The sequence below is a fragment of the Lissotriton vulgaris genome, chromosome 11, assembly GCF_964263255.1.
Source record: "Lissotriton vulgaris chromosome 11, aLisVul1.2, whole genome shotgun sequence".
Lineage (NCBI taxonomy): Eukaryota > Metazoa > Chordata > Amphibia > Caudata > Salamandridae > Lissotriton > Lissotriton vulgaris.
In genome coordinates this window covers 990,922,090-990,944,130 of record NC_141699.1, presented here as the reverse complement: position 1 = coordinate 990,944,130, position 22,041 = coordinate 990,922,090, and the positions used below count along the sequence as shown (strand labels likewise).

The following is a 22,041-nucleotide window of genomic DNA, read 5'->3' as shown; positions in this document are numbered from 1 at the left end:
AGTGGACGGTTATCCAAACCGAGGGCGGCCGTCCACCAAACTTTTAAGGGCATATTTACAAGGGCTTGTCGTCACAGGAACGTCACTTTTTGTGATGTTCCTTTGGCGATACACCCTTCAGCTTATTTACAAGTTGGGGTTAAGCCACTTAACGTGGTTTAACACTGCCTTGCAAATAAGGCCTGCTTTCACGCTACGCTCATCATGAAAGGGGCGTGCAATGTGTGTTTGCAGTGGGCGTTCCTCCACAAAACCCATTGATTTTGACGCTGCCCCCTATTTACAAGGGTGGCGTAAATATGGGGCAGCCCCAAAATTAAGACCCAAAATAACCTGGTCTTAACATGGCGAAACGAGGAGAAATTATACATTTCTCCTCTTTTTTGCTGTTCCTGTGTGTGCTGCATTGTGCAGCACACATAGAAACAGAAAATCACTAAGAACGATTGTTTATGTGCAGGAAGGTGCCCCTTCCTACACTATGGTGCAAGGGTGCCTGCTTTGGCGCTAGGCAGCTGAATTTAGCGCCAATGCTAGAGAAAATGCAGGAGTGCGCTGTATCATTGTAAATACGGTGCATCCCTGCGTTTTCAGAATGGCAATTTTAGCTTAATGCCGTGCTCCGCCATTCTTTTGTGAATATGACCCTCAGTACCATGAAAGGAAGAACAGTGAAGTGGGTTCCTTTCAAGGTATACACAATGACCGCTGGGCCGGCGGTCATCTCTAAATTTGACAGATGTCGTTTTGTCGAGAAGGGAGACTTAATGATGGACAGTACTACATCCGTCAACCAGGCCCCAAGTTATACTGGTTGCCTTCTCAGCGCATACATTGCCCTTGTCCACTTCAAAGCGCTTCTGGCGAATAGAAGATTGAAAGAAGGGGGTGTAAGACTGAATGACGAAATAGGGAAGAGAACGGAAGGAAGGAAACGTTATGATGACTCGTGTAGGCTGTTTTCATAGCGCATTGAAATATGCGTTAGCCGGATTTGTCAAACGTAAAACGCAACATGCGTTAAAAAAATGAAATTAGCTCCTGGCATTAATTTCTCCCATGAAATTCAGGCTGTGGAGGATGACAGGGAAAAGTGTTCATAAAAAATGACCTGAAAAACAACTTCTTTGATGTCCTGCTTGGCTGAGATGAATTATTGGGCCGGTTTATGGGAAAGGGGCGCCGTATATTTTCCCAAGAATGGAAAGGCTTCTGGCTTCCGCAGTAAGTGTTTGGGTTGAGAAAGCGTTCTCGTTAGAAAAACCCAAACGGGGAAGCATCCATTCGGTTATGTGCCCACAAACCCACAGCGAGCTATGTTTCTTCTTGAGGTCTCCCAAGAGGCAAAGGCGGGAGCGCAGTTTTCCCAACTCTTGCCTCTCTCGTGGAAGGAACCTACGCACACCCCCAACATGAGGAGATTGTTGTGCAATCCTCCTGGCCCCGCCCACAGGACCCCCTCGGAACAGCTACAGGAGCTCCTATTTCATGGCACAGTGGCGGCTAGGCAGCCCCCCTTACCCGAGCAGGATTGGGGGTCCCGCAGTATTTATGAAGGGGCTTTATCATCTGCTTCTCACTGGCTTCCCTGCTCAGCACACGCGCACGTCAGAGGCACCGAGCGCGCGCCGACGGGCAAAAGCACCTTTTGGAACCCCAGCCTCTGGACGCAATGACCTTCTTGGCGCTATTGCTGTGCGCACTCATCTGCCTCTGCTCTGCACAGGGATACGACGACAATGGAGATATTCAGGTTATGTACAGCAATGCTATAGACAACGGACTGTTTGAAGAAGAAGGCGAGTTAAGTTTTACTACTTGGAAAAAAATAATAGGTTTATGAAGCTGCAGCATTTTGGCTAAACTGAGAAGTCGTGGAAGTTGCTATAAAGTGTAATATTTAAGTTCGTCAGATTTCTACAGGGTAGAATTACTAAGTCGGGTACATATGATTAGGAAAACATTGTTTGTTTTCTGTTTTTAAAAAAACCAAAGGAGGTATGTATGGTTGTTATGCATAACAGTGCACATGATGTATAAATATCACATTAATGCAATGTAATCTCATGTATATGCATATGTGTGAGTTTATGAATGCATGTATGTATATGCAACTCTGTATTGTTAAGTACACGTTTATGAATCTGTATGTATTGTACGTATGGATAGTTGAATGGATGGATAGATCGATAGGACCAACTGAGCACTTGATCAACCTGAATTTGTGAGATGGGTGGATGGATGGATAGAGGGACGGATGGATGAGTGGATGAGTGGATGGATGGATGGATGGATGGATGGAGGGACGGATGGATGAGTGGATGGATGCATGGATGGAGATTTGGATGGATGAGTAGATGGATGGATGAGTGGATGGATGAATGGCTGGTGGGATGGATGAGTGGATGGATGGGTAAATTGATGGCTGGATTGATGGATGGATCGATGATGGATGCACAAGCAGGCACAGACACACACATATCAAGTATTTTCTACAGGTTTCTTTAATACATTGATTGATGGATGGATGAGTGGTTGGATGGATGGAGGGAGGGGGGATGGCTGGATGGATGGATGAATGAGTGAATGGATGGATGGAGGGAGGGATGAATGAGTGGATGGATGGATGAGTGGATGGATGGAGGGATGGATGGATGAGTGGATGGATGGATGGATTGATTGATGGCTGGATTGATGGATGAGTGGATGGATGGCTGGAGGGATGGATGGATGGATGGATGAGTGGAGGGATGGATGGATGGATGAGTGGATGGATGGATGGATGGATTGATGGATGGATCGATGATGGATGCACAAGCAGGCACAGACACACACATAGCAAGTATTTTCGACAGGTTTCTTTTATACATCTGTTTTTAAGTCTCCATTGTTTGAATGCTCCCAGCAATAATGCCTAGACCCTTACAGTTCCCTTAACAGAATGTCAGAAAGAGCGGACGAGGTGGGACAAGGTCTTCACCATGCTGGAGAACTCACAGATGAAGGAAAATATGCTGCTCCAGTCCATCGACGAGATCATTCGAGTCGAGCTGCAGAGCGTGCGAGCGGAGATGCTACAATTCGTGTCCACGTTTGCCAACACTTGCGCCAACACCATTGAGCGCAGCATGTCTCTGATCACAAGTCACATGGATAAGACGTTGTCAACACACAACGAGCAGAGCAAGTGGTCTGACCTTGCTCACAGATCGAAGCTAGGCAAGATGCTGGAAGAGATCCTGTTGACCAGCGCCAACATGTCCAGCAGGCTGGATAACCTCGCGGCGGAGTGCAAGTGCAATTCTGCAGGAGACCAGCAAACAGACCTACTTAAAGACATTAAGAGCCTGATCACCAAAGACGACAAGGCCAACTCTCTGCTGCTGGAACTGCAGCAGTCCAGAAGTGAAATACGGATTGCCTACGCGAAGATTGCGCAGCGCTTTCTGCCAGCAGGTAAGCTTGTCCGCTGTCTCTCAAACAGCCATTGTCTAACTCTCTCTAACTCTGAACACCAGTGAAATATTAGCCTATTAGACTTACTTTTGTGAACTGCTGAAGCACCCACTATGCCATTCCAATGAAAATGTTAGCACAGTCCACCCCGTTCAATGTGATGACGTCACGTACTGCAGAGTTGGTCTTCTCGTGGAAATTGTGGGGGGAGGTGATCAGGAAATTCCCTTTGCCTAACTCAAAGTCATGAAAACCAGATTAAGCCCTCTGATCTGGAGGTTGTACATGACCATGCACATGAACGAGATTTCCTTGTGCTCTTGTGGTGATGGCACAATGATATCTGAGTTGGAGAGGGGCTCAAACGGATCAGAGAGTGAGCGTATCAGAACTTTAAGAGATGGGGGGTATGGTTATGGACCTGTATACTAGGTTAGGGTAATGGTGCTGAAGTTTAGATCAATGATATATTGTACCTGGGGTCTTCTTCCATCGGTCCTTCATTGCAGAATCCTAACACCCCATGCCAATCTGGAAGTAGGTCATCTAGATTTTTTTCAAACTACAGTACTATATTGATGTTTTACCTGAACATCCTCAGTACGGGTCTGCCATATCCATGCTCATGACGGCACAGTAGTATTTACCCCACACATCCCAATCATGGCACAGCAGAATAGATGCAATATAACTTGATCATTGCAGAGCAACATGCATATCCTACATCCAGGTCATGGTAAAGCAGCATTTACACATTACATCCTGTCCATGGCATCCAATTGAACATCCTGGTCCCATTAAGGCAACATGATGACCGCACGCCCTTGCAATGGTGAGACTGTACAAAAGCAACTTATCTGGTCCTGGTAGAACAGCTCGCAGTCCATACAGCGTGAGGACTCTACGACCTGCTCACGGGGCGGCAGCGTGTAGACCAAACATCTTGGTTTTTCCAAGTCCGCACATCGACCAGGTACTCGTTTGTAGAAGAACTTAGAACATATGTGCTTTCCTCAACATGGAAGCATGCGGTCTATGCATTCAATTATGTCTGATAGAGTAGTTGTGGAACATGCAGAAGAGCCCGCAGACCACCTGGCTTGATCACATAAGCAAAATTAGGGATGCCACTTTACCAAAATGGAGGTGCAGCGGAAGGGACAACAGACACTTTCTCATTTAATAATATCATAGGTGGACGCCTAGACCACCTTAGACTCTCAATACCTCTTGTGTGCTTCTAAAAGACTAAGAGAAGGGAATAGTGTAAAAACATCAGAACGTATAAAAAATCTATTTATTTTATGTTCCTTCCCCTGCTTCCCCTGAGGCAGAGATAGCAAGGGGGCTACCAAAAGACATGGCATTTATGGCTTACGCAGATGAATGTCCATGAGGGAGTCCATATTGATCACACAGCAGTAGCATGCATATGTTTTCTCCTGCTCCTGCCAGAACAAGACAAACAACAGCCATGAAATCATGTATGGCAAATGAATAAAACTATTTGGAAATTAATGTGGAAATAATGTGATAGCCGCCTCTCTCTGCATTCTGTATTGGCACCTTTACTCGAACTTGGAAGTTAAAAACAGTCATCAATAAAAAAGTAAGAAGTGGTATACTTACAATTGTTGGGGCACATAATCTATTGCAGCTCTTTGCAGTTCTCTAGGACTAATGCCTCTTAAATCTCATTAGCGCGAATCTCAAGACAAACCGGTGTTGGTATTCCTAAGGGAAATGTTATTTTTCATTCAGAGAACTACAACATATAAACTGTGCCCTGAACCAAATGTTGTGCAGGTTTTAACATTTGTGGATAATTGGGACATTTTGTGATGTTTAGCAGTGGTTCATGAGTGAGTGAGTGTGGTGATAGTGTGGTCACAATTTTACAAACCCTGAAATTCTTGAAGTTCAGTCCACCAGACCAAAATATGAAAAAATAAGTTACTTTTTAGAGCATATTTACAAAGAAATGATGGAGAACGGTGCAAGCAGTTTAGCAGTGCGCTGCATCATTTAAAAACACAGGGATGCACCGTATTCACAAGAATACAGCGCCCCCCTGTGTTTTTTCCCTTGCGCTGGTGCTAAAAAAGCTACCTAGCACCAAAGCAGGCAGCCTTGTGCCAGGGTGCAAGGGTGTTTGCGTTGCAGGGATGATTGTTTATGGGCAGAAAGGGACACATCACTTACACAAACAATCATTAAATGTGATTTGTTTTTCTATGTGTTCTGCAGTATGCAGCACACATAAAAAATGCAAAAAAAGAGGAGTAATAAAAGTATTTCTCCTCGTTGCGCCTCCCTAATGCCTGCTTTTGAGTGGCATTAGTTTTGGCGTTCCCTCAATGGCAGCATAAAAAAGCAATGTGTGTTGCGTTGGAACGCCCACTGCAACACCCACTGCACGCCCCTTTGATGCAAATACCTGTGTCGAAGGGTACGATATTTACAAGGCGGCACTAAGCCACAAAAAGTGGCTTACCAACGCTTTGTAAATACGGGGCAGGGCACTGCGCCACCGGAGCGGCACAAAACGTGACACTCCTGTGGTGTAATGCTCTTGTAAATATGCTCCTTTGTTCCCCAAGAGAAGAAAAGCAGTGTCACTCACTTTATATATCGAGTAAATCGATCGTTCCCCCAGCCCTTCCGACTTTTTGAGGGACCGGTCAGCTGGGAAATTGACAAGATGTGTCTGTTATTCAGTCGCCTCTAATTTCAGGTCTATTCTCACTTAGATGGTCCAGTAATGAAAGAGTCTCACTTTATTTTTAAACTCAAAGAGAAGAAAGTAAGTGAGTGGCTGATTGTTTAAAGTATGAGTCCGGGGTCTGAAACCAGAGCCACGTCCCTTTGGAATTAAAAGGCTGTCGAGGAGAGCTCGCAACAACTGTTCTTGATTTCACACACATCTTGGAAGGCAGCCGGGAAGGCTCACGAGGGATTTCCCAATCACGCCGCTGTTGGTCCATTTCAAAGCTGTCTTTAATTTTGCTAAGCCCTTGATAATAAACTCCGAGGGCTCGCTGTTTCAAAATCCATACCATGCTGGCGTTCAGGACATTTTAAAGCCCTGTCTGCAAATGGGGAAAGTACAACAGGCAGTTCCTGCACTATGATTTATATTTAAACAGGGACTCTGGCATTACGTGCCTTCAGGATGCAGGGGGCAGAGGGAGGAGGAGGAGGTAATGTAATGGGGTTGGAAAGAACAAAGATGCTGAGGCCTGTTTAAACAGGAAATTAGGCCTCCTAATTACTAGCAGAAAACGTAGAGCACTGCCCCCTAGCGGCATCTGAAATAGCTCTACATTTTAGCTGTGAATTGCAGAAACAAGGGATGCAGTTTATTGTTTGGCCACTCTGTGTTTCTCCTGGCAAAACTTCTGCTGTCCTTGTGCTTTGACAGCTTCCTGACCTCCTATGAAGGTTATTTTAGTATCTGCTCAATTGGCTTAATTCAAAGTAAAACAGACAAAAATGGCTGAAATAACAAAAGTGGTTTCAGTCTGCAAAGTGTGAAGGCTCCAGGGCATCAAAGGGACTCATTAAGATGATCATGTGATCAAGAATACCTAATCTGTGCAATATCTAGGGCAGACAGGAAGAGCGGCTATCACCCTTAGATGTGACTCACACTTGCGGCCTACTTTGCCCAGCTCAACCCGCTGAGAAGGCAAGCGTCTGTATGAGACATCCGAGATTTGGCCCTTCTAGCAGCATGTTTCATAGGAGTTTAAGGCTGCGCCGCCGAATTTTGCGGAAGTGCGGCACTTCCGCAAAACGGGCGGGGCCGCGTCGGCCATTGGCCGACGGCAGCACCAGCGAGGTAGTGCTGCTGTCGGCCAATGGCCGACGGCAGCATGGAAGGGGTTAAAATGTAAAGTAACAAAATGGCACCACAATTATATTTACAAATTCAGGATTTTTATGATAGACTCAGAGACATTATAAGCCAGGCCTTTTGATTGGTTAAAATAGCTCCAGGGATGCATGCTTCAAGAGCTTATAGTGCAATTGGGTGGATAATCATGCACGTGGAAAAACTTTTGTCCTCTGAAAGTGACTCCAAAAAATAGAACTGTGTACCGCTCAGCACCACTATAAGGAAGTTTGCCACTAGGGGTCCCGTAAAGTGAAGAGAGCACATCTTGAGCTGTCACTGACACTTTTGAGACTTCAGGGTATATAACGCCTTTTTAGTTCTAGCTACAGACATTTTTTTTGGCCTGGAAATCCTAGAGTAATCAGTCCTTCAAAAAGTGTAACAAGAAAGTACAGGCAGAGTGAAATCGAGTGGGGTTTGAGTCAATGCCCCTCAGTCACTAGCTTTCCTGTGCTTTGCAGGATTTTCAGTTGCTAACATGGACTGTTCATCAAGGCTGTAGTATTTCGTGGATGGTTCCATTTTCCCATGTGTGTTCCTACTTGCAATTGGTGATATGTATACCTTTTCTTACATTTCATATGTGACATGATATGAAGCTTGTTATTTAGAACTGGTGTTTGTTGTTGGATGCATTCACTTTGCTGATATAATAACATGTTAATTGCTGAGTTATGGGTCTTGGTGTTTACAAAGTACTGCTGTTTGAATGCCCAAGCCAGTCATACAACACAGTTCTATTCACTAATTTCACTTCCCAAATTATTTGATTTACATTGCTTCCAGGATGTTGGATTAGCTTTTTCTCTGCAAAGTAAATATCTGCCAACACACCTTTAAGATGCAATGAACATACTGTCCCTTTTGTCAAAAGTATATATTATTCAGCATTTTTTGTGGATGTATGACGTTATAACGCATACCATTACAACTACCTCCCATTACAACGCGACCATTACAACGCATACCATTACAACGCATAGCGCTTAGAGGTTAAAGTTGCGTTGTAATGGTAGGTAGTTGTAAAAGTTGCGTTGTAACAGGTGTATACCATTTTTTGTGTATGCCCTGTAAGTGGACAAGTTACAATGCAAAGATTATCATACCTTTTCTTTGAGGATACAGCTTGACTCTGTAAATCCAATCTGTTCTGCAAACAGGTCCATCTGCCACCAATCATATAATTTGTAGGTCAAATAAGTCTTTTTTTTTAGGGGGGCGGTTCTTTCTTGGTCTGCAGGGTCACCAGACACAAAGTCACCTCACCATTACCAAACACCTGCCCTAATAAAAAGCCTGTCCGTTTGTCTTTGCAGTGCTTCTTATTGGATTCATAGACTTCCATCGTTTTTTTTAGTGTGTATAATTTCCCCTATGTTATTCCCTCACTGAAGGAACTGCGGGACTCACGACTAACACAACCACAACCTTGAATGCATATGTTGCCACTCTGCAAACTTCCCCATCTCCATTGCACCCTGCTACATAAATATAAAATTAGTCTCCAGTAACCAAGTTTCAAGTTGCATAAGAACAACTCATCAGCCCCTCATAAAAGGCATTCTGCTACACACCCCACCTCACGTTGGATTCCCAATATAAAATAATAACAAGTAACCCTCCACCAACTCATTTTCTCCCCCTTTCTACGTGGGAAATACAGGACTTTCTGAGGGAGATGGGAAGTGATTCCACAGGCAAGACAATTTTGCCTGTGGACGCCACCTCCTTCAGAATTGTTGTGCCAGTCAATTTTTGCAAAATCATCTTGTCTGTGGCCAACCTTCCTCATTTCTTTCAGATCTCCTGTGCCTCAAAAAAAGACAACCATTTTCAATTAAATTCATGGATGCCATCACTTATGACGGAAGTCTATTGAGGCAGTATTGCTGGGTCATTTTATGAGAGGGTGTAACCTTTATAAAACTCTGAGATCCTGATAATGATAGTTTTAGCCAGAATTGGAGCAACAGGCAGACTGGGCAATGAGTGGACTTCGCTTGTGTGCATGTAGAGTTGGTAGGATTCATAATGTAGCTTGTTTGGGAAACAGTAGTTTTGTGCATGTGGTCCTCATCCATGCTCTAAACCTGTGGCTGTCTCTTGGTGGTGCAGGTAATTAAGCTTGCAAATGAAGAACAGTAAGGTTGATTAGAGCTTTACATGGATGGAATATGTACACCCAGTGGTGCAGGCAAAGGTAAGCGCGGTGGGGCGGGGCAGGGCGAGGCAGGGGAAGTCGACAGACGACAGAATAGGTATTATTTATTTACTTAATTATACCTAATCCTTTGTCGACTTTGCCCCCTCCCGCCCCCTTCCCGCTCCCTCTGCGGTTAGCTCTGCCATCCGCCACAGTTTACCCCACTGATTCTATCCTTGTGCATGATGTTGCATTGTCTTTTTTTGTCCATTTTGATGTTGCCTGGAGCTAGCATGCATGATTGTTTTGTCTGTTTGAAAGCATGTCAGAGCTTTCGTGCAAATATGGCAAAACTTGTATACAGGGTTGCCTTGGCTGATTTGGTGCAAGTCAGCACTTGCACGTGTTGATCAGTTCATGGTAACGTGAGTAAATGCAGAGCAAACAAGCTTAACCACAGATACAACAGATCATATTGTGTCTAAGGAGACATGGCCTGTGCCAGGAATTCATTCATCAAGGCATTGTTGATTAGTCTTGAACCAGGAAAATCATGAGGGGAATCACTGTGAAATGAGTGTTGGGGAACAAAGAGCGACTGAAAGAGAGAGCCACACCATTGTTTGCCCAGTGTGTGATGAAAATAGCCTTGACTTGGATCTCTCTGGCTTGTAAAGCCAGTGTAATGTGTCCCCACATTCAAAAGGAGGGAAGTTGCCTTGCTGCTGGTGCCCTGAATCCAGTGGAGCAGGTGGAGAGAAAAAATGATAAATAGCTGCCAGTGGCATATCCTAACTAGTTGAGTATGACAGTATTAGTTACAGTGACCAGCCGAGAAATCTCAAAAAATGGGGGTAACTAACCAATTGATAATCTAAGTAAACTGGAGGATTAGCATGAGTTTGACGTCTACCAAGTTTCAAGAAGTCCCTAGTAAAAGGTGGGCCATCCTCGGTCCTAAGTGGAGGTCAAAATGAAGGTTGAAGTTAGGCATGTAAGTTTCCTCAGAACTGCTGGGATAGCACAGCAGATAGTGATATTGAGCGTAACATTGCTGAGATGTCATAACACTGTGCTACAATCCACAGTTCTGTCTGAGATATCCTCCTGGAAGAAAGGACACTCTTGCACAAAGCAGTATTTAACTATCTTATTTCCTTTGCTCTTCAATGTACACCTCAATAGATTGTTCTCTAGCTATTATAAACGCGCCTGTAAAGCCACAGTCAAATCAGTGTTAAGGCTCATCCTGGAGTCCTAGAATATGGAGAAAAACTGTCATCCTGCTTTTTTAAGTTCAATTGTCTTCTCGTATAGTTGGTGAAAGTTGGCTGTAGCCATAAGGCAGACACATTTACACTCACAGCTTTCAATCATCTTACTGTAATTAGTTAGATGCAAGTGGATGGGAAACATGATCTGAGCCCAGTGAGAAGAAGCAGTGTGTTGCATTTGTTGAAATAGTAGAAGGGTATTGTAGGAAGGTAGGATGATTCTGCATGGTTACACCCACTTTTTGGTACTAAGCTGTGTTTTGACTAGTCTGACTTGGATCCTGCTAATCAGGACCCCAGTCTATATGCTTTCACCCTAAATTGTTGTGTTCAGTTCTTAGGTACATCCCATATTGGATACTGGGGTACCCTGGTAAGTCCCTAGTATATGATACCTATGTACCCAGGGCATAGGTACCCCAGAGGTCTCCCATGGGCTGTAGCATGTATTATGTCACCCATGAGAGACCATTCAAAATGGAACTAAAGGCCTGCCATTACAGCCTGTGTAAGTTGGTACATGCACCACTTACTAGGGATATAGGTTCACTATATCTAAGGGTCACAGCACTTAAAACCTATAAGTCACCCCAATAGCAGGCCTGTACAATCCTGAGGGCAGGGTGCTTGGTTCTAAGTGAGAGAGTGCCCCTGCATGAGCAGGACACCCCTACAGCCAACGGAGTCCATTCTCCTGGGTTGTCAGTGAAGCAGCCATATACTACATAGAGGGGCACCGCGTAATCGAGGGATGATCATCTCGTAAACGGCTGCAACGAATCCTATCATGTTTGGTATCAAACATATTGGAATCATAACCATTATATAATAATGGGGTAACCCAAAAGGTCAATCCGGACCTGGGCACAGTACGGGAATGAAATATTGGTCCGTGACCATATGTTATAATGAATTAAATTCAAATCTAAACAGTTGATGTTGCGTAGAGTACTACAACACTGTTATTTGATAACCAAGCAAAAATAACGTATGCATGCAATAATACCTTTTTATGCATACAGATGTCAAGAGACCACACATGAAAAGAGCGCCACAATGTAAAGTAGATTTTCAAAGCATAATATTTATTGAGAACTAATCCCATGTTGAAATCATACCCGGTGTGGGAGGTATGATGATTCCAAGCACTGGAAGAGACCTCCATTAGGCTCTAAGTGTTCCTGCTACCAGCTTTCTAGTCCCGGACAGCACAAAATGGTTGCTGCCAACCAGAGACACAATTCTGCTCTCCTGCTGCTGAGCTAAGCCCAAGCAGGGGAAGGCAGAAAAATAGGCATCCTGTCACAGGGAGCTGTGACCACCTCCCAGACAGATGTAGTTTATTAGGGCTGGGTGGGTGAGCTTGCCAGCACCTGAAAGTCTGCATGAGTGGCAAATTTGGTGTCCCTGTGCATAGTCCAGTTCAAACAAGTCCTGGGAGCCGTTGGCTCCCGCTCTGGCACGAAACTGGAAAAAGGGCAAAAGAGTAACCTCCCACCTGTTTAGACCCTCCCCTGGGAGGGTCCCCTGAATCTTTCCAACCCTTTCCCTAGGGTACTTAAGAGCTTACCAGGGTGTATGTCCATAGATTTGTCGTGGGATAAGATTCAGAACTGCTGTCCCCCTCCAATTCTCAGGGCGATCTTCTCTGCTCTGCTCTGCCCGACAGCATTCTCCCCCTCTTGAACACTTCCCTCAGCTCTGGTAAAGGTCCCCTGCGCGTTTAAGGAAGCCATTCTGGTTCCTCTTCTGAAGAAAGCAGGAGCTGATCCCGCTAATCCGGCTAACTACAGGCCCATTTCTCTCTTACCCTATACATCTAAACTCCTGGAGGCCTACGTGACCACCTGCCTGTCGGCTTTTATCGAGAGCTCTGGATTTCTAGAACCAAACCAAGCTGGCTTCAGACCGGCGCATTCCACTGAAGCAGTCATCTTAAAAGTCCTCGATACCCTTCGGGAGAACGCCGACAGAGGGTCCCCACAGGCACTGGTCCTTCTGGACTTATCGGCCGCGTTCGACACGGTGGACCATGACATCCTTCTCCACCGTTTCGGACAGGCGGGTATCCAGGGACCGGCATGGGAATGGATCAAGTCCTTCCTCTCGGGCAGAGTACAAATAGTTCATCTTGGCCCCTTCTCTGGAACCCAGGCCCCCACTACCTGTGGAGTTCCTCAGGGTTCCTCCCTCTCCCCCTTATTGTTTAACTTATATCTTTGCCCACTGATTCACTCACTGCGCAACTGGAACTGCACTGTCCTCAATTATGCTGACGATATGCAGATTATTTTTCCTCTAGACACCCCTAACGCGGCATCCGACCTTCGGGCAGTGATGCTTCACATCCAACAATGGATGATTTCCAACCAGCTCAAATTAAACCCAGAGAAGACGGAACTCATCCTGCCTGGTACCAGCTCTTCATATTGGGGCCCTCATTTCTGGCCAAACGAGCTTGGCACTCCCCCTGCCCCCTCGAATTCGGTAAAAAGCCTGGGCGTCACCATCGACTCCGACCTCTCCCTTAAAACCCATGTCGGCACCATCATCTCGGCCAGCATGTTCCAGATACGAAAAATCCGTAAAATTTCCCATCTACTTTCCCATGAATCTCTGGTACAAATCGTCATCTCTTTAGTCCTTTCACGCCTGGACTTCTCAAATTCGCTCTATTGGAGACTACCCAAGTCCCTCCTTCATCGTCTCCAATTGGTGCAAAACCAGGCAGCCAGGCTCATCTGCAAAGTCCCCAAATGGCAATCTGCTAGACCCCTCTTGGCAAAGCTGCACTGGCTGCCCATTGAACAAAGAGCTGCTTTCAAAATAGGCTGCCTGGTATATAAGGCCCGGCAGACCAAGGGCCCGGCCTTTTTGAAATCCCTAATCAACTCCCATTGCCCCGCCCGCAACCTTCGCTCTGCCCACCTCCACCTCCTCACTACTCCTGTGGTCAAACTAAAAAGAATGGGCGGCTGCAGATTCAGCTACCTAGCACCCTAATTCTGGAACTCCCTCCCCCTCCTGATTAAAACTGCTGACACCCTGCTAAGCTTCCGAAAGAGCCTAAAAACCTGGCTCTTCTCGAACCTCACGTAAGCTATGGTTCCCACTATCAATCTTAAGGACAGCGCCAGGAAACCTTTGGTGTCAGCGCGCTTTATAAAAACAGCATAACATAACATAACAAACCACTGCCCATCTACCGCCTGGGCACTCTAGACTTCGTTTGGGCCTGACTTCGTCTTACTTCCAGTCTGCTGCACTGTCTGCATTGTCTGTGCCTGTGCATCATACAGGAACCTTCCAAGGCCTGTGAAGCATCAAGGACAACCAAAGTAATCTCCCTTGGAGTGAAGAAGTCACACCCCAGCATTCGCAGGCACCGCAATTAAGTTGACCGGTCGGCAGGTCCCGAGCTCCTCTAGGCTCCATGGGGTTTGCAATACAGGTGGTAGTTTTCCTCAACTCCCGAGGCCTACTCTACCCTCTTACTAAGTTTGAGACAAGTAGTCCTTGTCGGGGTTGCAATAACTAAACCGCTGGGTAGCGCGTCCTCTTTGCAGTTGCCACGGCTTGTTGACATCTGTGCAAGAAGATCTTCAGGCTCCAAGTAGCCCCAACCGAGTGACCAGAATCTTTGACCACACTGCATTGTGTGCATTGTGGCCTGCCTCTTTTGGTGAGCAGCTTTAGGTCCTCTCGCGACTCCTGTGCCTTTGGCCTGTGGGTCCATTTGAGGGTCACCTTTGTTTTCCTTGGGCTCCCCTGATTGCTCGGGCCTGCCCTGACTCCTCTGCTTGTGGTGAGTCTCCTGGACCTTGCTGGTCCCAACCGTGCACCTTCTTGACTTCCTGCATGGGTTGCATTTGCCAAGGCTTGTCGGTGTTCCCGCCGGACACCGACCACTCAGCAATCGACATCCTTTGTGGGACAGCTTGTATCTGGATCCTAGCCATCCTCAGAGTCTCCTGGTCCTCTCAGCTGCAGAGTCAAGGTCACTGTCAACTTACCTGAAGCACCCGACATCGGAGGGCATCCGTCTTCCAAGTATCCTGGTCACTCCTGCATGACATAGACACTGTCCTCTCTGCTTTCAGGTACTCCTTTTAAATAATCCATGTTTGGATTCCTCCAGACACCTTCTCCTCTTGCAGCAGAGGTACTTTCCTGTAGTCCTCCATTGGGTTTGACAGCAGTTTCCGATGCCACTTCACACCTATGTACCTGGCTTCCCTGAGACAGGTAACTCGGGTACCACGGTATTCACGGGTGGGGTGGGGTGGCTCTGCAACCTTCTGAGCATCCTAATCTTTAAAAATCCAACTGCGACTTGCACATAGACTTGTACGGAGCCTGCAGTTATGTTCACACACTGCACACGCTCTCCGTGTGGTCCCTATCTACTTACCTTGGGTGGTTCTGTGGGTCCTCAGCAATTCTATGTCCTCTCGACATCGTCCTGGCTCAAGTCGTGGTGCTTATACCCATTTCTTAGTATATGGTTTGGTCCCCCCGGGGGCCCGTTGTGTATTAGTGCTATTTACTATGATTTGTTTGCTAAAGTATTGTGTGCTTTGAGTCTATCTCCATGTCGGAGATACCGTAACGTACTAGATAGTGGTATATAATATATCATTTTATAAATACTATGTGTGGTTCTGTTTTCATCTAATCTATACTATAAGATTGCATTCTGGTAAAACAAGCTGCTTAACATTCTTCCAAGACTAAGCCTGAAGGCTGCTCTCCACAGCTACCACTTGAATAGCTTTCTAAGGTTGTCTGGGAACTCTTAAATCATCATAAGGGTTGTCTGGACTGGTGCAAAATGCCCACTTACATTAGTGGACATCATATAACTGACCAGCTTCTCACAAGTATTACACAACATTGCAAGGGCACCAGATTAGGTAGGTGGGTACAAACCCTCACCAAAAGGAAGATGGTCTAGTAAATTTAGGAAATAATTTTGAAACAGAATTTTTATTTGCTTTTGGCAATTGCCAATTGTTCCAAACACAGACAACTTTCAAAACGTTAAGGTTTAAATAAGCACTAGTAAAACTAATACGTCTAGCTTTAATGTGGCAATGCATGCAAAAACACACATTTGGAAAAGATGGTTTCATCTTAATATGAATTGCCTGAAAGAAAATGTAATTCTATCATTGAGCTTTTGAAATCTGATTTATGGTTACATTGACTAATGACATAATAACATTACAGGGTGTGTTCATTTATATATCATCTTGATAAATATGTTTAGTACATTGTAGTCCTTTCTATTATAAACTAAACTTATCTTCCTCTGTTACTGAAGCTGTTCATGTGCAATTCCAATGATGCAAGCCAATAAGGTATCTAGTTTACGGTAAACTGATTTCATTAAATCTATAATCTCTTTTCTGTTACTTTTCTAGGGTGTGAAATGGGGCTGTTATTTCCCTCACGGTCACCAAGAATTTATGCAAGTGTTCACCCAGCACCTGAATCCCCACTGCACGAATTTACCACTTGCATTTGGGTGAAAGTGGCTGATACCCTGGACAAAACAATAGTGTTCTCCTATGGAACCAAAAGAAATCCCTATGAAATCCAATTCTTTTTTAGCCACCAGTCGGCAGTGTTTATCGTAGGCACAGATGAAAACAAGGTGGTTGCGGAGAATGTGATGTCTACGACTGAGTGGGCCCATTTTTGCAATACTTGGAGCTCGCAAGATGGAGCTGCATCTATATGGGTGAATGGAGAACCCATGGCCAACTCATCTGAGGTAGCACATGGCTACATCATACCAGATAAAGGTATCTTGCAGCTCGGCCAAGAAAAGAACGGTTGCTGTGTAGGAGGCGGGTTCGACGAAACATTATCTTTCTCTGGGAAGATGACAGGTTTCAACGTTTGGGACAGAGTGCTCAGTCCAGACGAAATCATCGAACTGGCTGAAGGAACAGATTCATGTAGCATCAGGGGCAATGTTGTTGGGTGGGGAGTTACGCAGGTTCAGCCACATGGAGGGGCCCAATATATTTTTTAAAAAGATCAATATTTGCTAACACAATTAGCTAAAACAGTTTCAATAACATCAATCTGCCTTTCCAAAAGAGAATCTTGAACCCTACAGAAATATGGTTACTGGAGTTTGGAGCTAGAACATTGATAGCTATGTTCCAGATTTGAAAGTTTTATTTTGATGGGGGATTTTAGCCACCACCAGTTCACATACAAAGCCCATAATTCGAGGATTCTTTTCCCTTGAATGCGAAGAGATGGACCAACATAGAGTGATCTCTGGGTTCAAGTATGGTTCGAGGGCAATGCCAAGCATCTTCTTATAGCACCACCAGCAGGGACGCCAAATTGCTCTTAAAAGCAGGAACTGCAGCCCACTGGCAGGGATGGTGGTGAGCAGCAGGTCTCTTCTCTACTGAGACAATATTCACTAGCTGTTTCTAGAGTTCAAAATTAGTAAAAACATTTTTCCTTGGGTGTTAGCAGCCTCAAATTTAATTATTGATTGCCCCAAGACTCACTGGCACCAAGTGACACTCAGCCTCATGAATTAGGCTCAGGTCTCTCACATTTTTATGTGGTCGCCTGTTAGCTGCGTACTAACAGAGGTGTCAATAAGGTACCACCTATCTGAGGGCCAAATTTAAGAGAAAGTGACTCAGCGCGGCACCGCAAGCCATTTGGCTGCGCCGCACTGAGTCACTTTCAAAGCACAGGCATGCAACATATTTACAATAATATGTTACATTACTGTGCTTTCCATGCGCTGAAAACCAATTGGCTGCCATGCGCCAATGCAGGCTCCCTTGCCCCATGGTGCAAGGGTACCTGCATTGCAGGGAGATTGTTTTTTGTGGAGGAAGGGACAACGTCCTGCACAAAAACAATCACAAGAGGTGTTTTCCTTTTTCTATGTGTGCTGCAAAATACAACCCGCATAGAAAGAGGAAAAAACGAGGAGAAATGGAAAATTTCTCTTCGTTGTGCCTCTCTATGCCTCCCTTAGCGAGACGTAGTTTTCTTATGCATTCCCATGTTTACAAAAGGTTGTAAATCTGGGAGTGTGGCAGAATCCATGGATGTTGCATGGGAACACCCACAGCAACATCCATGGAACGCCCCTTTCACGCAAAGTGCAGCGGAAAATTGGGCCCTATATACAAGGACACGAAAAGCCATGCAGGGCCATGCAAAAGGCACACACTGGTGGTGCAAGGGGCTTGTAAACATGCTCCATAATTTTTTGGGTGTGAGTGGCAGCAAGCATATGGTGCCTTAAGCCTTTGCCCCAAGTAAAAGGGACATTCTTATTAGAAATCTGAAACTGGGTTTGATTAGAAATTATATTCTTGTTATAATGAAACAATTCCATGAAGAACACCCCAGGAAGTGCCTTTCCTAAATTGATAAACTGTATTTTTCTCATTGATATTATCTATAAATCTGAAAAAAAACATTATGCATTCTCATGTTGAATTTACTTTTTAATGTGAACATTTCCTTTTGAATATTTAAATAATTAAATGTTATCTTTTCTACTTTTGTTTATAATGGAATGTATGTACAATGCAAAGCAAACATTGCCATTTCTCAAATGCAACTTAAGCTATGAACGAACTATTGTGCCTGTTGTCTATGTAAGTTTCTGGTTTAACCAAACAGTAAAATTATTTCAGTTGTATTATATGTAAATCTACGTTCTAATAATGTTAATAAGGCTATTTTTGTAAAATTGTACTATAGATAAAAAGAGAAACGTTTATTAACCTTCGAAGTCTGTCTAATTTAAGGTGGATGTGTATAAGTGTGTATGTGCATGTTTGTGAGTGTGCATGGGTGTGTTTGTGTCACACAATATCAAGTGCAGAATTTCGAGGACCAAAATATTGAAAATAAAGTATATATCTATCCTATACCTAAATCCACATATACATTCCTTGATGTTATACATATCTTCAAGGAACATAGATGTGGAGTTCAGATCAGTAAATTTAAACCTCCCTCTGTGTACTTACCTTCTTGGTATTTTGGTCCTTTATAGTCTGGTCACAATGTTGTGTGACACAATATTACCTCCTTGATATTTCATACCACAATTTTGTGCGTGAGTGTCCTGAGTGGTATGAGAACTATGCTTTATGTGCACCTAGGACCTTGCCCCGACTACCTAGGAAAAACAGGGATCAGGTGCAAAGGGGATGAGTGTGCATGAACAGCTTAATCCTTTCGCTGCTAGGCCTTTTCCTCCCCTGTGCTAAGCCTTTTTTTGGCTATTTGGGGTAGTTCGCACTTAGGCCCCTGTAACTTTTTGTCCACACAAGGTATCCATGCTAAATTTGTGCCCTTTTCTTCCAACTTCATAGGAATTTTAAAGGTACCCAGGGTTTGTGGATTCCCCTGGAGGGGACCCAGAAATAAGCAAAAATACAGCTAAATGTAGTTTTCGGGGGGGAAATTGGGAAAAGGCGCTGCAGAAGAAAGCGTCTGGTTTTTCCCTTGCAAACGGTATCAACAAATGGATTGTGGGGCTGAAGTCATCATCTTCCCAGATTTCAGAGGCAAGCAGACTTTTGTCAGAAAACCAATTTTTTTTTTACACAGTTTGGCATTTTACTGGGACATAGCCATTTGTGCCAAAGTTTTCACATGTAACTTCTAAGTATCCACTGGACTCTTCTGTTTGTAGGGATACCTGGCTCTTCCACTGACCACAGCTGCACCTCACAAGCGCATTGAGACCATCATGGGTGAGTGCAAGCTTTATAAACCCCTGATTGATTGATACAGGACTTGTAGGTTCACCAAGAACATGAGGAACCCAGAGACAATAACTGAGCCACCGGGTATATAGCAAATAATTTGGTAAAATATAAAGAGTGAAAAATAGGTATCAAAGACACCTATGTATTTCTGAAATGGGAACAAAATATAGAGTTTAGAAACAGTAGCTATTTGCACATCTCCGAAATTGTGGTTACCCATCCTAGCCTGTGAATTGTAGGGCATTTTTCAAAGTGACTTCCTTTTTACACATTGTCTTACATTAGGAAGGCAGAAATGCATAGACAGTCAATAGGTAATAACTGTTGCTCTACCATTCTAAGTTCCCATAAGTTTTCCGATACAAATGGTACCTCACTTGTGTGGGTAGGCTTAGTGCCCGCAACAGGAAACGGCACAAAATGCAATGTGAACACAGCACATTTTTACAGTGAAAACAGACCCTTTTTTTGCACAGCGCCTAGCTGTGGATTTTGAACCCTAGCTCTTCTGGCACTTAGGGAAACCTAGCAAACCTATACTTTTTTTTAAAACAAGACACCCAGAGGAATCAAGGAGGGGTGACTTTTGTGGCTCTCACCAGGTTCTGTTACCCAGAATCCCTTGCAAACCTCAAACTTTGTAAAAAAACAAACACATTTTCCTCACATTTCTGTGATGGAAAGTTTTGGAATCTTCGTGGATCCAAAACATTCCACCCACTCCGCATTCCCCAAAGTCTTCCCCAAAATATGATGGTTCCGCACTTGTGTGGGTAGGCCTAGTACCCGCAAAGGGAAATGGCCCAAAACCCAACGTAAGACACACCACATTTTTACAGTTAAAACTGAACCTTTTTTTACAAAGTGCCTAGCTGTGGATTTTTAACCCTAGCTCTTCCGGCACCTAGGGAAACCTAGCAAACCTATACATTTTTTAAAACTAGACACCCAGAGAAATCCAGGTGGGGGTGACTTGTGCTGCTCTAACCAGGTTGTGTTACCCAGAATCCCATGCAAACCACAAACTTTGTAAAATATAAACACATTTCCTTCACATTCCTGTGATGGAAAGTTCTAGAATCTGCATGGATCCACAAAATTCCACCTACCTCAAGGTCCCCAAAGTCTTCAGATAAAAATGGTAGTCTAGTCTAGTCTGGATATTTGTATTGCGCAGACATATCACATCCCGTGAGGGAGTCTATTGGCGCATGCGGACAGTCCCGGAAAAAAATGGTGAGTGATCCTGTAAAAAAAAGCCTAGCTAAAAAGCCATGTTTTCAACAACTTTCGAAAACTCATGTGTTCGATCGTTGCACGGATATTTAGGGGAAGTTTGTTCCATAGGAGTGGTGCCATATGGGAGGAGGCACGTCCACCATTTCTAGCTGTTTGAACTCTAGATGGCATGAGTTGGAACTTAGAGCTAGATCTCAGTTCTCGGCCAGACTGGTACCATGTCAATTTTTGGTTCCAGTATTTTGGTCCGGTGCCGTGCATATGTTTATGCACCAGACACATGGTTTTAAAGATGGCTCTTTTTTTATAGGGAGCCAGTGTAGACTTTTTAATCATGGCAGGGAAGGGGATCGTTTTGGAAGTCCCAAAATCAGACGAGCAGCAGTGTTTTGAACAACTTGTAATTTCTTGATATGGCACTCATTTATGGCAAGCAAGAGGGAGTTGCCATAATCTAATCTATTTATTATGAGGCCCTGAACTAGGACTCTGCTTGCTTCTTTTGGTATCCATTTGAAAGCTCTACGTAAGCTTCGCATGATTCCAAAACAGGTCCCAACAGTGTGGTTTACATGGTCCTTCATGGATAATTTATTATCCATGTAGATTACAAGGTTGCGGACGGATTCTTTTGGGACAGGACATTCCCCCATTTCCGGGGGCCACCAGTCCTGGGTCCAGTGTACACTGGCTTGACCAAATGTCATTATTTCAGATTTTGCACCATTCAGTTTTAGGTGATTCAGACTCATCCAGTTTTTTACCTCTATCAAACATTTTTTGAAACACTTTTTGGTATCGTTTATGTCATGGCCAAGGGTGACTAGTATTTGCATGTCATCAGCATATGATAACACGTCAAATCCATATGCCCTAATAAGATTGGCCAAAGGGGCCATATAAACATTAAAAAACGAAGGGCTGAGGATAGAGCCCTGTGGCACACCCCTTGTAACTGGCCGTGTGCTGGCTAAGGTTTCATCTGTTTGCAGTGTGGTTGTTCGATTTGACAGATAGCTGATAAACCACCTTAAAACCTGACCTTTGACACCATACTCCCACAGCCGTCTGACCAAGATGTGATGGGAGATGGTGACAAAGGCAGCCGATAGGTCTAAAAGTACCAGATCGCATGACTGACGTTTGTCAAGGGCAAATCTGATGTTGTCAGTAACCTCGATCAGGGCTGTCTCCGTGCTATGTGCAGCACGGAAACCTGGCTGAGAGGTGTTGAGTAGATTGTTCCTCTCGAGA

At 44.5% G+C, this 22,041-nt stretch overlaps 2 protein-coding genes across 2 annotated transcripts in view; one reads left to right on the top strand and one right to left on the bottom strand.

Annotated features, from left to right (window-relative positions):
- VEPH1 (ventricular zone expressed PH domain containing 1) overlaps nt 1-22,041 on the bottom strand; it is a 1,092,144-nt gene that overhangs the window by 928,403 nt on the left and 141,700 nt on the right. The window lies entirely within an intron of this gene.
- PTX3 (pentraxin 3) lies at nt 1,553-17,754 on the top strand. Its single transcript, XM_086944227.1, has 3 exons — nt 1,553-1,799; nt 2,929-3,456; nt 16,195-17,754. Exons 1-3 carry the CDS (start codon nt 1,673-1,675, stop codon nt 16,809-16,811), a joined length of 1,272 nt encoding a protein of 423 aa, XP_086800353.1. The 5' UTR covers nt 1,553-1,672; the 3' UTR covers nt 16,812-17,754.